The sequence below is a fragment of the Micromys minutus genome, assembly GCF_963924665.1.
Source record: "Micromys minutus genome assembly, chromosome: X".
Lineage (NCBI taxonomy): Eukaryota > Metazoa > Chordata > Mammalia > Rodentia > Muridae > Micromys > Micromys minutus.
In genome coordinates, this window is record NC_137970.1 from 57,487,333 (window position 1) to 57,503,939 (window position 16,607).

General features: G+C 34.2%; 1 protein-coding gene across 1 annotated transcript in view; it reads right to left on the reverse strand.

The window, feature by feature from the left end:
• POF1B (POF1B actin binding protein) overlaps positions 1-14,245 on the reverse strand; it is a gene marked incomplete at both ends in the record, with an annotated part of 61,753 nt that extends 47,508 nt beyond the window's left edge. Inside the window, 2 exons of the mRNA XM_080910120.1 lie at positions 1,979-2,053; positions 13,961-14,245. Of these exons, the coding sequence (XP_080766246.1) occupies positions 1,979-2,053; positions 13,961-14,245 (360 nt within the window). The remainder of the gene's footprint in view (positions 1-1,978; positions 2,054-13,960) is intronic.
• Positions 14,246-16,607: the final 2,362 nt, after the last annotated feature.

Here is a 16,607-nt window from a genome sequence, read left to right on the forward strand (position 1 = left end):
TTTCTTGTTGTCTCCACATTTTCTTGTTGTCTCACGGGGCCTTCCTGCTGGCTGTGGTGCTTATAGAGACTCCCACAGCAAGCCAAAGAATGAGAGTGGCTTTCTTAGGCCCCAGATAGGGATTAACACCTTTCAAGAAAGGACTTTGAACAGCCTCTGCAATGACTTGCATAGTTGTATTCTTCCCAATGATATCAGCTTTTCAAAAATCTAGAAAGTTTCATAGATCAAGGAGATCAAGCCCAGTCTCTTGTCTGATTTGTTTTCTGAAGAAGGGAGGATGGTGCCTGCTCAGTGGTCACATGGTGTTCTGGTGCTTCTTTAAGGGGAGTGAAAGCCTTTTTTTGATGTGGAAAAAAGGTTGTTCTTCAGCTAAAGCTAAATGATGTGGCAACATCAAGCACATTGGAGGCCACACAGTGTGACCAAGAGTAACTCCAAAAGAAAAATCACCACCTTAGTGACTAGGTACCTCTCCATACTTTTTAAACTATACTTGGTGATTTTTTTAAGTACTTGTTTATTTCTTTTCTTTTTGGACGAATCCCCATATGATTAGAACAAAATATCACTTGAAGTGAGTCACTTAAAATTTTAGCTTTATCTGGGCATAGCAGCATATACCTTTAAATATTCCTTGGGTTGGAGGTGGAAAGCCACAGACATTAAAAGAAACAGAAAATCTGTATCTGGTGATGCAGGCCTATAATTATAGTACTTAGGAGATTGCAGCAAGAGGATCTAGTTTTCAAGATTAGCTTGATGTACATAACAAGACTTTGTCCCAGAAATTTATAAAGAAAGAAAGAAAAGAGAAAACATTAGAACAATGTCATTGTAAACTTTTAATGACAAAGTCAATATTAATATGTGCTGTTATACATCAATGAGAAAAGATCTATAAATTCCTAGTAGACTGATCAGATATATATACAATTTAATAAAGTAAGGCTCATGGATTATGAAAGAAGGGGTAGGAGTGTGGAAAGATGGTAAGAGCTTAGGGATGCAGACTAAGTTTTTGTCAGAGATATGGCCCCTGAAAAGCCACTCATGCTCTAGCAGAGGGTCCAACACCCATGCTTCTACAGAAAGCACCTGGAGGACTCTGTGTAAAAATATTAAAAGTACATGAATGTGGAAGAAAGGGGTGTTTGTAGCTGATTCAATCCAAACACATTATACTCATTAAGAAATTTTCAATTAAAATATAAGATGAAAGAAAGTGGTTAATAAGCCTCAAACTATTCAACCAAAGTATAAATTAAAGTTCAATGATTACAAAATACCTTGTATTTTCCAGAAACTTCACTCTTGTCAACACCCTAAATTGTATGCTCTTCTCCCATGTAACTACAAATTTAATATGCTTTATATTTTGTTTCCTTGAACTTTAATTTTTTACGCATGTCAATTAACTAAACATATTTTATTATAGTAGCAATTATTATTACAGCTCAAGTTTGGATACACAATAATTACATTAAAACCTCATAAAATAACAAGGATTATTGGGCCATAAAGGTGAAAGGAAATAAGTGCCTGTGTGTCGTTGCAATCATAAACTCATACTAAAAATACTTTTTTTGCCCCATAAGTATATATTTTAAAGTACTATCAACCACAAAGTCCGTTTTTCAGTCAATCTAATTTCATGTACTGCATTGGTATTCAAAGCAAGGACCATTAAAATATCTGCATTTACTAGAAGATTCTCAGCTAAAATTAAACTACACTTAAACTATAAACAGTATGGAGACAGAATAATGGATATAAAAATGTAATTCATGGTACTTGCTGTACAACCTTTCATGGCCAGAGTTTATATTCATGTATGAGAATATCCTCTTTTGTTTGTGAGTGCTGATGCTTTGTGGTAGTGTAGTTTGATAAAGAATTAAAGATTGTCCATACGTATGAATAAGACTTATATAAAAAGAAGTAAACTAAGCTTAATGTAACACACAACTTTGGTTACCTGTTCAGCATTTTGTGTTATATGGAGAGTGCTTGGTGCACAAGTAGATATTTTCAGAGTTGGAGAATGGAGCTCCTGTTGAGAAAAACAAAACATTCAGAAATTGTTTCTGACCACTTTTCTTCGAAAGTCTTCAGTTACTGGAATTGTTAGCCCATTCAGATGAACAGAAGAGATGTCCTTCATTTTTATAATAATCTTTTTAGTCATAAATAAGATCATTGTGTGTAGCTTTCTTTGGTGATGTCTATCCAAAGGACACATTTACTGAATTACTTGGACAAATTTTAAAGTAATCTAATATTAAAATAATTATTTAGAGCACTTTTATAGCCACACCATCTTGTATTATTAAGTTTTTTTTTTTCTTATTTGACAACTGTGCTAATATATACCACAGTAGTATGGTATGTTTATTATGAAGCAAATGAAAATTTTGTGGTGCAAAAACAAAGAAAATATTATCAAACTAATAAGTGAAGCTACCTTTGAAAAATTGACTATTATGTTTAGTTTACTTCAATTTGACTCCATTATACTTTATCTGCTCTGTTACCAGCTTAATTCTGGAGCCATCAGTACTGTTTAAAATCATTCAGAAAAGTGAATGAAGGTGGTATTCACAATGATCAGACAAAATGATATTTCTCCCCAAGTTAGGAAGGATTCCCTGCATCATTAGTGTGTACAGAAAATATTTTTTGTGGTACCAGGGATCAAACCCAAGACGTCATATAACAACCAGGCACTTACCATTGAGCAACTTCTAGATTCCATAGAGGTGATAGCATTACTCAAGCCCCTCACACCTTCCTATAATTTATAAAGGATTAACATTCCTCCAGGATATTCTCCCTCAAACAGAAAAATATTTTTTCTAAGAAAGGGATAATTAAAATCAAAATCACAGGTCTACAAGGTTAACACTATCAGGTTTATCAGAAGCCAAGATCTGTGCTCAAAAGGAAGAATGTTCTGGACACTTAGGATTTACTTTTGTCAACTCCTCCTCTTTTATTTTAACTTCAAATAATATAGACGTGGTATTTTCTGAAAGCCTCTAAATAGGCTCCTTGATTTCCTGCTAGAAACTAAAAACTCATCAGATAATTGCAGATGATTACAGACTGTAAAGCAAGCAGCCACATATCCTTCGCTTCCAAAAAATCATTCTGAATACAACCATGTGTAATGAATCAGGCCCATGGAGCGTGGAGAACAAGTGAGTATTTGTGTTTTGTTTTGTTCTCCATGAATATAATTCTGTTTTTTAAAGATTAGTGAGATGTTTTACTTGCATATTAACTACACAAAGTAAGTGGCATGCCTATAATGGACTTAGAACATATTTATCCCCTTTATTAATCCTGGAAACCGTCATTAGTCATTTCCTGTTTCATAAGGATTGAAAAGATATTTGTGAAAGAATCAAAGAAGAGCATGTAATAATTTTAAGGCCATACCTAAAATAACTTTTTAAGTCAGCTTTGTATACAAACCCCTCTCAGATAATATACTAGTTCTCTTATGTCTCTTCCATGAACGTCAGTTTCTTCAAGTGGAAAATTACATATGGTTGTGTGTAACTGTGGTTTAGATAATCTTTAATCTGTGTTCTATTTCTGATATTATATAAACAAAGGAGATAAGTTTTAACTTTATTTTGCATTTTGGTTCTATACTGAGAAAATAATTTTAAATTCTTTAAGCTTATCAACCTTGGTACTAATGCTGATGATGATACTAACAAATATTAAGAGTTTCTTATATCAAACATCTTTCATAGAGTTTTGAAATTCAATACCTAAAACAACCTCATAATGAAGGTACCAATAAAACCCTATTAGACATTATAAGTAATTTTATACAAAACAGCCTAATTTAATAGGTGATAATTATAGAGGTATTATTAGGTATTAGAATTCAACAAAAATATTAATTACTCCAGAAATCATGCCTTTAATCACTCTGTATTTTACCACATTTATAACTTGCTTGATTATATTTTCAGTTTACAAGTTGTAGAATCTACTTATAAGATAAATTGTGATTAGTTCTTATATGAGAAGCCTAAATATATATTTTATTTCTCTCTTTCAAATTAGTTCTTGTGAAAAGTAACACATATTTTTGGCTATTGGAGAATAAGTAGGAGTCGTTGTGCACGCTGGAAAAAGTGCTCTACCACTAAGTTATATCCTGACTATTATGTCTGCCAGGCTGGCCTCATGTTCCCCTCTTTAATTCCAGCATGCTGAATAGGAGTGCATCATCATGCCTAGTTCAAAAGCAACTTTTGAAAACATCACACCTATTTAAAAGTGATTGTATGAGGAGATAACCCCGATTAAATGATTTAAACTGTTCTAAATTCAACCAAGTGTAGAGTGCCTGATATATTTGCAGAGTGTAGTCACAGGGCTCTAAATCACATAACACACTAAGGTTCTACTCACCACTTATGTCAGTGAGTCCCCTTAATATTTTAGGATGGTTCTATTTTTTATATAAAATACATAGTATATTATTGATTCCTCTAGTCTTCTGCCTCAGAAATGATAAATATTACCTTGTTTTCTCGTTAATTTACACAGAACTCCAGTAAAATCAATGCTCATCACTACATAGGCTAGATCTGATATGAAACCCAGGTTTGTTTGTACGTGCTGCCTCAAGTGATGCTTTTTTTTTTTTTTTTTTTTTTTTTTTTTGGCTTTTTACAAAGTTGTAGCAGTGTTCTTCCTTCTCTTCCTCATTTACTTTTTATGAAGTAGACACAGCATTGGCAATTTTAAAATCAAAGTGGTTTAAAATCAGTTGGCTTTCTGAGAGAATTTCACCACATCACTCAAGATAATTTTCTGCATCTTAGCACATACTATATCAGAGCCGAGAACTTTGGTTTCCAGTAGAGAATTCACTTCACAAAAATATATCCATTTTCAACTGTTAAAATAGATATGTGTTTCTCAGAGTTAAATCAGTTGAAGTAGAAATGGCTCAAGTTTCTCAGTTATTTACTCTAATCACAGTGCTTTTCAGTATCACAGTGCAATGGAAAAAGAAAGAAAATCAGAAGCTGGCAAGCTGTTATTTTCCTCTAGACATATAGGAAACATACAAAACATAGGCCATGTTGCATTTCGGATTATTTGAAGGATAAAATTAAAAATCAGAATAGATGGGTTGTTGTTCTCTAATATATTTTTATGCTGTTCTGGTTGATAAAGATAGCATAGTCAACAAATGACTTATAATAAAAGTAGAAACATGTTTAAAGCTAAACTCTTTATTATGTAATTAAAATTAACTAAAGCAGACAATTGATATAATGACAATTCCAAAATTAAGTTTCTAAATTCAAGGATTCACAATTCTTTAAAAAAAGCTGTGCTAGCTTGATTGTCTTGGACTGTTGGAATATTACACTTTAATTTTTTTTCAGGAAGCAGTGTATCATGTAACCCCAGCTGGTCTTGAACTTTCTGCTGAGCCAAGAAAAACTTTAAACTTCTGATTCCCAAATGTACGTATAGACCACACATAGTTTATGTGGGTTTTGGATATCACACACAGGGATTCATTCATGCATGCTAGGCAAGAACTCTATACCAATTGAGCTATATCTCTAGCCCTCTTTATATATGTGAAATGTATATTACCTATTATGTATCAAAGAAATATAAGAATTAGCAGAGTATTATTTCTATTCTTGCCAATATTAATTGGGAGCTGATAAAAATTTACAAATCACAGTGAAGTAAGGACTATAAGGAGTTACTACAGGAGCCTCAAGTGTTAAGAGGTAAAGGTAACCTTCCATACTTAAAGACTGGATCACATGGAAACATATGAGGAATATAACAAATTTCACTAAAGTTTTGTCACGTATTCATAAGAGGTATAGTAACTGGGGGTTTATTTAGAGAATGGTAGCTTCTATTTTGTCTGAAGCACAGGCAGTAGAATAGGATTGAAAGAAAATCGGTCCATAAGGAGCAGATCGATAGTAGATCTGAAACTCAAAGTAGATTATAGACTAGTTGTCACCAAAAATTTAATCGGGAGAAGAATGGAATGAGGAATTTGTAGAAAATCTGAGGAAAATTTCTAGAAAAGACATTTTGGGTGTAATTATATTTATGATGACAATGAAATAATTTTATGTTAGAAATTTTACATCTGATCTAGTTACTTTTGTATAATTTTGATCAAGTACAACAATAGGCTAAGTTAAAAATTATTTATTTTGGCTCAGGGATTCAGAAAGCTCACAGATATTGGGTTGTGTGTGATTAAGAAGAACAAGGTGACAAGAACCTGTGGTAGAGGAATGTTGATCACACTATGAAAGACTGATTGATTCAGGAACTGACTAGGAATATTATACACTAAAGAACCTATGCAAAATGACTTTATTCTTTTAGGCAGGCCACATTTTCCTTAAAGTTTCTAGACTCTTCAAAAATATTGCTACCAATGCAGGAATAGATGTTCAAAACTGAGCTTGTGGCTGCCATTTCATAATCAAGCCACAATAACACCCAAGCTAAGTTTGTGGAAGAAGATAAATGGGTAAGTAAATGCTCTGTTTGAAGCAAAAATCTTCCACTAGAAAGTTACAAATACAGTTTGGTGGATGAATAGTTATTATAGTTTTTAAGAGAATGTTTGGTCACATAACTAGTATATCAAACCATTAGATGATTATAAAATACAATTTAGTAAATAAAAGCACTTCACCTTGACAGAATCTCATTATAAGGACAAGGACATGGAATATATCTAAAAGCAACCTAATTAATGTCTTCAAGCAACAATGGATCAGGGAACTGATGTGATGACCACTCAAAATACCTGCCCTTTAACATCACATGCCATAACAATTTTGACAAGTATTTATCCGTCACAACCACAAGCCAAATAAAAACAAGTTGATTTCAGATGTTTCTTAAGACCTAAGACCTGGAAAACAAAACTAATTGACACATCAAATAATTTCCTTATATTTATTATGTTTAGGTTACGTGTTGTCCAAATTTTGTAAAGAAACTATGTGACTTTCTAGTTTAATTTCAAAGAAAGCTTGGGCAAGAGTGAGAGTCTGAAACAGTTACAATTAAGAACTGTGTCTTTACAAAAAACATACTCAGGAATTTAAAGTAGCCATAACTGTATAAAAGAAAGAAAAACCAGAGGGATGGAAGAGAAAGGGAGGAAAGGAGAGAGCAGAAAAGCAAGATAAGAGAAAAAGAAGGTGTACATATTCTATTTTCCAGATTATGTATTTCCATTTGTCATTGAGTCTTGGTTTTAGAAATAATGTGTCAACCTTTAAGAAGTATAAATCATAGAGGGGGATAAGGGAGTAAAAAAAAGTATCATAGTACTCAGTATCACATGCATCACCCCCTAGTTATGCAAATTAATATTAGGTAGAATGTGGTCTCCATCTGGGGTGGCTGCAGAGTAAGAAAAAACCATAACCATGACTTTGTGGGTATATTTGGGGGGATAATTAAGATCTGAATCATGATGAATTATTTACGGAGCCTGGAATGGAAATAACAGTGGTGAAAGTGGGAGGGTGGCAAAGTGAGTTTGCTTAGGAAACAGTCATATGGATGTCAGCAACCGAATCCAACAGAATATGGATGTCAGCAACCGAATCCAACAGAATATGGATGTCAGTTCTAGGCAAAGCAGACTAGACTAAAAAGCAGAGTGGGGGTACCAATATGGTCCTTTGGTAATTAAAGACATTTTGTGGCATTTAGATCATAAATTTCACATCAAGGTGAAGGAGCATCATATTCTTTAAGCACTTTCATCAGAGTTATCACAGGGCAGTTGGACCTTTGAAACAAATAAAGATTAATTTCTTGCATCATCATATATTTTGATAAAAATTAGTAAAATTAATGAAAAATATTTTAAAAATTAATTCTGAAAGACAACAAAATTTCTCTTTCTGAGAAAGAATATATTTCAGACAAAATAGTATTTATGCTACATTTTCTTAGAAGGTCTATGATGGCCTCAAAGTTACTATGTAAGTAAAGTTGGATGCAAAGTTATTGTGATCCTCTTACCTCAGCCTCCCGAATGAAGAAACTATACCACGTTTATCATATACTTTAATGTTTTTCTACATTATCTTAGGTGGTTTATATGTATATACAAAAATGGTGATGAAATACAATGAATCAGCTAGCTCAAGCTTTGTAATGTTAATGAGTCAAGTGCACATGCCAAGAATTTTACATATTGCTTATACATGTAGACCTGAAACTAACTGCTAGTTTTAAATCCCAGTTTTAGTATACACTAGCCTTATTCCAAAGGTCATATTTTATTTCTGCACTTCATGGATCTGGTCTGTGAAAAATGGAAATTTACCTCATTAAGTAATCATTAGCCTGAAGAAAGACATTTAGTTTTTCTTTCTAAATTAACGAACAGAGGTTCTAACAACTCCAGTGACTTATTCAACGTAATGCAATACTTCACACTTACCTAGATGTCAGGGTTAGTACTATGTCTTTTCTACTGTATGTAATCCTAGAACTGTAACAATAACCTATAAGTTCCTTTTTATCTTATATAGCTAATGAGTTCATGTACCAGGTATTAAACTCAAGCTTAAAATCTAAGCTACATTGTTTCAGAGTTTCATTATACCACAGTCCACTGGAACATTTAGTATGTGAACATTTAAATCTAGTACCTACAGCTTTGCCTAAGACATCCTCTGGAGAGCAATTTTATAGGAATTTTCTCCGTAACAGTTGTTTAGACTGTCAAATGTGAACCTCTTCAAGGATCTCTATCGGGTTTGCACTTATCTCTTGGTGGCTCTGGTCAAAGAGCTCAAGATATTCAAACAAAAGAGAATAAATAAATAAATTGGGTTGTCGAGAACATTATATGCACAGTGGATAATTTTTTCTATGTAGATTTGGATGTATACTTTTATGAACTTGGAATTTCTTCATAATTTTCATTTGAATTTTGAAATTTTTCTTAAAGACTAATATATAATATCTCTCAACAAAGATCATGGGAGTGTAATGGGTCCTCTTGCTAGTTTCAATACTTAAATCACTAAAAGTAATAATACTGAGTTAGAATAGGTATAGGAACAATAGTTTTAAAATAGATACATTTTCATCTTTATAATTCTTTTATTAAAAATAATTTCTTTTGAACAATATATTCTGACCACAGCTCCCCCTCCACCATCCACTCCCAGATCCTACCCAACTGCCAATCCACTCAATTCCAGGCTTTTTTCTCTCCCTTCGTAAAACAGCCAAAAATAATTAAAAAAAAAAGAATGAACTAAAGTACAAAAGTAAAAGAAAAAGATTAGAAACACACACACAACAAAAACACAAATGTTGAAACATATTTAAAACTAACTGACATTTATCCTGATGGAAATTCACAAGGGAAACTATTATTTGAATAAATTCCCTGAGTAGTGTGGAGAACACTTGTTAGAACATTTCAACATCAGTAGTGTCATCAAACACCTGCCTTAGGTTATTGTTGAGATGTTTTTCAATGCTTTATGAAATAAGAAACTTGTAAATTAACAGCACCATGTTTTAAAGAGGAGACAAACACTTCATTCAATTAAAATAGAAGTCTATGATTGTGTTCTCATGAAAGGAAACATAAAAGTAGTGTTATTCCTTTCTTCTTTCAAGCCCAGGTCTCTCACTGAAGAAGATGTTTATTTCTGATTGTTATTCTCTCTGTCTCTCTCCATCTCTCTCTCCTTCTTCCCCTTTGTCTCTTCTCTCTTTGTCTCTTCTGTGTCTCTTGTTTGCTCACTTGCTTTTTAAAGAAAGCTATAAAATGGAGAGAGAACAAAATATACCATTCTCTTTTCAGCACACACTCTCTGTCTTTAGCTTTTACTAGGATATATGCTTCACAAAAGTAGAATAAGAGCTTCTACTGGGTTAGCTGATGATGTGAAAAGTCTGTTTAAATATATATATTTAGAAAGGCTTCAACTTTAAAATGAAGCTTCAGAGCATGACAAATCTCTCAGTAGTTTCAGCAGGAATTGTGAAGAAAGAACAGTTGACACAATGTTTCTTCTCTTCAACTGGCTACATTCCCTGCTCATGGCCACATCACAAGGACAGCTTGTGAGTGTCACAGCCTGAAAACTGGCCCAGAAATGTATCAGACCTGCCCTAACAAGAGACAAGTGCCATGAACATTTTCACCCAGCAATTAGGTGCACTAACAATTTCTAAAGCTTCATTTAACTCTAAGCACAAAGGGGATGACCAACTCTGAAAACACCAGCCCCTTTATCCCATGACCTCATTCTTTATTCAGGCAACCTACTTCCCTGAACAATCATTCTCTTTACTGACCACACCCTTGAACAACAATTTCTCAAAGCAACACACCCCTCCACACAGAACAGGAAAATTTCCTAGTAGTAAATAGAAACCTTAACACTGTAGGGAAGTCATTCTCTGTCGTTGCAACCAAGGACAAAGGAAAATAAAAATGTAAACAAACCTATACACAAAGTGAAAAATTGTTTGCAATGAAGGTCATTTACAAATTCACATTTATCTCTAGGCTACTCTCTTTTTTGTTGCAAGTTTTCACATTAAAATTAATGCCAAACTTTTAAGGCTTTGTATTAAAATGCAATATTTTATTTAAAAAAGTTCTCATGACAACATATAAACTAATTCTTTTATATAGATAGGCACTGACTTCTAGACTCCGCATGTTTATCCTCCAAGTGGACTTTCCTTGGATAACCAAATGTTATTCATCCAGATCACAGCATTTCTTGTAAAACAGGTACTTAAGAAACATCTGTTTACTGAATGACTGGAATTTAACATATTTAATTTTGATCCATTATTCTTTCTCAAAATTCAGTATTCATGGGAAATATCTTGACCTTCATGAATACTTAAATTAGCCAAAGGAAAAAATATAAATCCAATGAATAATTCACACCCATGTTGTTCATTTAAGACAGTATGGCACTTCGAATTAATTTTGGTAGTTTAATATTTAAGCATTAAGGGTTGAGTTCTAAAGGGGTTTGTTGTTATTGTTTTCTTTGGTTTTAAGTACCTTCGAGAACATTATTCATTTATTTGTAAAACCACACTGGGCTTAAAAGTGTTTCTGGCATTGTGTGACTATACTTGTTCTTGTAGGTAAACCTAATAATTTAAATTCTACTATTAATTCAGACATGATAGGCACAACTGGTATATTTACTTTTATTTGAGAAATACCCTATTAATCAGGCAAAATAATAACCAAGAAAACCATAAGTTTGTCTCATCAATTATAAATGAGAAATGAAAGCAACATTATGTATCATATAGATAGAAATATAGATATGTTTATATCAACATAATTTTAGTACACAAGAGAAGAGTAGTAGAAAACATATTGTAAAAATATCAGAGATAGAAAATACTAAATATTCAGGTTGAAGTGATGGTTAAGAGCACTGGCTGCTCTTCCAGAGGTCCTGAGTTCAATTCCCAGCAACCACATGGTGACTCACAACCATCTGTAATGAGATCTGATGCCTCCTTCTGGTGTGTCTGAAGACAGCTACAGTGTATTCATATAAATGAAATAAATAAAAATATTTTAAAAAAGAAAGTACTAAATAATCATAAATGGTGTCGAGTTAAGTCTGAGATTAAGGTTAAGACTTGGGAAACAAAGCAGATTAGCATGAATTGTTTCTCAAAGGAATTATATTTTATAACTGGCAAGACTTATTTTAAAATCTGAGCTCTCTAAGTATCATATATTCACCAAAACAAAGTAAACGATTTCATTAAAGCCACTGTGGCTAGAAATCGAATGCTAATCCTCATTGTCTTGCCTTCTCCTGTAGTAAATGCTGAAATTAGCATAATTGCCACACATCAACTCATCTAAAACACAGCACATTAAGAAAAATATTATTGAAACTGTAAAAGGAGTTTTGAGTAATCTCTACTGCCTTGTGCCTGGATGGTATGTAGTAAGGTACCATCACAGTGACAGTGCAGCCACTTTGTAAGCAGGAAAGTAATGTGGGGTCACATCTAGGACTACTTTACATACTGCCATAATATCATCCCTCCAACAAAGCGGAAGGAAGAAAAACTAACTAGAAGGGCTTGCCATTTAGCGTCATTGTGGTTAATGTCTTTAAAGGCTGTTTGGTTGTAGTCCCTTTTAGTGAAGTTCATTTTAATTTCCAAAGCCATTTGAAATTTTATAGTCAAAGTTTCTTTTTATTTTCTCTTTCTTTTTGTTTTTGGTACGAAGGAAATAAGGCTTCTTCTTCCCCTCTATCACGTAACTTGAATTTCATTTCTCATGTCCATTCATTCATTACTTTTACTTCTCTCTAGTCATAAATAACCCCATACTTCAAAATGAACTCCATTCCAGTCTCTAATCTTAGCTACTAAGACCATAAATGTATACACGGCTTTGCTACAAGGAACTAAGTTTCAGGATGGAAATAGTCTTAAAGAGATTAATTTGGCAAAGTCTATATAAAAGAAGAAAGTTTTATAAAAAGCTTAACCATTTTAGTTATTATTAAGAATGAAAGTTGAATCAAGAAAAAAATAAACATAAAATACAATTCTCAAACTTGTCCTATATTCAGTATTACTTTCTAAAAAGAATTTTGCTCTTAATTGTACATCTATCATTCTTTTACTAGCATATTCACATGAAAAAAGGCTGTTCACTACTAGCATGTGTACATTAAAAAAGGTTGTTCACAACTAGCATGTACACATGAGAAAATAGGCTATTCACTACTAGCATGTTCGCATAAAAAAATAAAGAAATAACTGAAAAGTAGGATCCTTCAGTAGTGCTCTGACAACTGTAATTATTTTTAACCATTTCTTTGGAGATAATAAGACAATAGTAAAATAATTGTGCTTATAGGTTGAAAACCATTTCTATTTTGAGAAAATATTTTTAAAGTTTCACTGTACATTTTAAGAATGTTATTTTATATTATACTCAAATTATGGGTTTTAGAAAAAGAGTATGTTCTGTTTCTAGTTGATATAATAATATAAGATAGCATAAGAGCCCAGTCATTTCTTCATAGTAAAAATTTTGTGAAAATGCAACTTCAGTTTGGATAGAAATGTATACTTAATATAAAGGGAGTTAGAGAATCAGAAGAGACATCAAGCTGTCGTTTTTATACTATTGTCCCACCTTACTTTTTGTGTACTTGAAAGATTATTAGCACAAGTATTGGTGTCAAGAAAAGAAAACAAAAATTAATCTCATTTTCAAGAGTTTCTTAGAGACACATCTTTTTTTAACTTTCATATGCCTGCTTACCTCTTTCTTGCTTTTCAAATTCTATAACCTTTCTTCTCCCAACGTTCCATAAATTATTCAGCTAGTATGTATAAGAATCAATGTGTCACTTTGACACATAAAAAATTCTAAGACATGTGCACCTGTCACTTACCTGGGATCAGAATACTATTAGCTGAACACAAATAACTACACATTACTTCATACGTGCTATTGTCTCTATAGCATTCTATTTGCCACAAAACACCTGTTTGCTAGTGATATGATGTGAATTAGCGGGGAACTCGTCTAAAAATAAACTTACTGCATTCAAGTTGATGACTACTTTTGTCGTTAAAAGCAAAATGGCTTGCCACTTAGATCACATCTTTCAATCAACTTCAATTTTTAAAACGTGCCTTTCTATACTCTGGTTAGGTTATGTAAATCATCGGGATGGCAACCAACCAAGCACAGGCCCCAGTAAAGGAAAAAATATCTAAGAGACAGAATTTGGGAGGGTGTCTAACACATACATAACTGAAACCCATGAATAGCTTTCATGTAGATTACAACAAAAGAAGCAGAAAAGAAGAGAAGTGAGATTTAAGGTTTGTTTTCCTTTTTCACAATAATCTTTATTACCTGGGAATGGTTGCTCCAAACCAAATTTTGGTAGGAGGAGGCAGGTTTGAGAGGGGAGAGCACTTCCCGTGAGCCGATCGGGTCCAAGGCCTGCACCACCTTGTTCATGGGCCCACTGTAGGTCCTCACTCGCTCGTACACAACATTTTTTTCTGGAGGCTGCTGGGCTTGACTTGACTGATGGTAATAGTGGTAATGCTGTGGCTGGCACTGCAGGACCTCTGTGGGTTGCTGGGTCCCACAGCTGCTGCTGCTGGTCTCACTCCAATAGCTTGAGCTCATCATCTTCCCAGTGGTCAGAAACAGTTTGCCCAGAGTTTCCCCAGGTGCTCTCCCTAAGGGGAGAAAAAAAAACATTAAAAAGATGATAACAGGGAAGGTAGGCACGCAGGAACACGCAAAGAAGGCCTTTATCAACCACCTTTTATCCCTGGTGGTGCCAGTAAAAGAACAGTTACTGGAGCAGCAGCAGGAGCAGGTCTGGCAGCTGCAGAGTAGACAGCAAAGTATTTGAGCTCAAAAGAAAAGAGGAGCCACCCTGGGAGATTGCTCCAGGAAATGGTACTGACACGCCCCTGAGGGGCGGATTCACCTGGCAGGTTTGCGTGCCAGGAGAGGCCCTGCCTTGCCACAGAGATAGCAACAGGACTTCCCAGTAGGTAAAGTAGTCTAGAAAAAGCAGAGACAGAAGTTCAGGACAGGAGCCAGCTCCTAGGACTGGAAATTTCAAGACAAAGACACCAGTGTCAAAACTTGTTAGAGAGAAAACAGCTCGACTTTCCCATGGCTTGTAAATTTAGCAAAGGTGGTTTCAAGCCTGAGTAGTCATTCCAGAATCTCAGACCAAATTAAAGCCTAGGGACAAACTCATTTTCAAAGATAAATCTGCATTCTTTACAAACCTCTGGTGATAGTGCAGATAAAGCAGATTGCCTGGGGGGACTCCAAGACATTTTCTCTAATTTGTGAACCTGTTTATCTGGCTCTAGTCATAATACGTGTTTTGAAAGACCTTGACAATGCTGTATCCAAACGATTGAGTTTCTGTCTAGAAGTTGGAGGTGTGGTATGGGGATGGTTGAGGAAAATGGTACCATTCCACAAGTAGTTTTCAGGTTAGCATTTTGCTTTTAATAGTTTGCATTTGTACAAAGGAATTTGCCCTGATCTTTTTTGTATGTGTTCCTCGGTAAACATGGAGTTGCACTGCTTTTTTAATCTCAGATTGTCGAAGGCACTGTAAACATTTATGGTGCCTTTGGAAAGAAAAATGAAATTTAAATGTGTTCAGCACTTATTTACAGCCACTTGGAAATCTGATCAAAGTGGTGTTTACCCACAAGGTAAGGCCTGGCAAGGAACTCCAGCAAGAAACTGAACTGCTAAATACTACCTGAGTGCTCCTTTAAAAGGGTGGGGGTCTTCCTTATGTGTATATTGACTTTAAGACCACTATTTCAGAAAGAATGTGATGTTTCTCATCTGGGCAGGCATTGTTCTATGATAAGTAAATAAAGGTTAATAATTTACTAGTCACTTATGTTCCAGAGCACATTCAAAAACTTTGCAGCAAGTGTTAGACTCTTCAAAACGTTGTAAGGATTTACTGGGTGAAAACCTGAAGCACAGATATGGAGAAGTTGAAAACTCTTCCCACAGTTAGATAAATATTAAAGCTGGATCTGGGGTCTAAATATAGGGAGATTCACACCAGAGTGTAAGCTTTTACAAACTATATAATATTGATAAATAAAGTTTCAATTTGTAAGCACATAGACATCTAAGAAGTCTCCTGGGTGACAGAAAAAAAACATATTAGAAATGAGAAGCTACAACTGACTTCTAAAGTCAGCTGAATTGTTGTAGATGGAAGGTGTATACAAAACACCCATAAAGTAACCTTTGATAACGCTTTAAAATAACTTGTTTTTATTACATAGCTTGCATTCAGAGCTTTCATGTACATTTCTTGTTCATTTAGAGGTTGTACTACAAAAAATCAATATAAATTAGCTGGACGTAGTAGTATATAACTATAATTTCAGTACTTGTAAGGCTGAGACAGAAGGGTTGCCACAAATTTGAAGTCAGTACCAGCTAAACAATGAATTCCAGTCCAATCTGGGCTACAGCTTAAAACCTTGTCTTAAAAAGCCAAAACCATAAAACAATTAATGATAAATTAGTTAGAAATATATTTATTGCCTACCAAGTAACCAGGTATAACATTAGATCCATAATTCATGACTAGCATCAGCTACCACATTTTGGAGAAGCTTTGTGTGAATGGTGTTATCTAGTTAACACTGATTGAAATCTGAATTTAACACACACACACACAGAGAGAGAGAGAGACAGAGACAGAGACATACACACACACACACACACAGAGAGAGAGAGAGAGAGAGAGAGAGAGAGAGAGATAGAGAGAGAGAGAGACTGCTGTTAGTATCTGCTGCCAGTCAGTCTGTCATGTGTGTAAAGTAGTTGAGGGGAAGAATAAAAAGTATTGTCCCCATAAAGTGCTGACTATATGCCTTCTCCATTTCCTAGAAACACAGTCTATCAACTTTGATGTAGTTGGGCTACAAATAATGTGTAAAGTAGATATGCTCCCTCAGTCTTTGACAAACATCACTGATTCCCA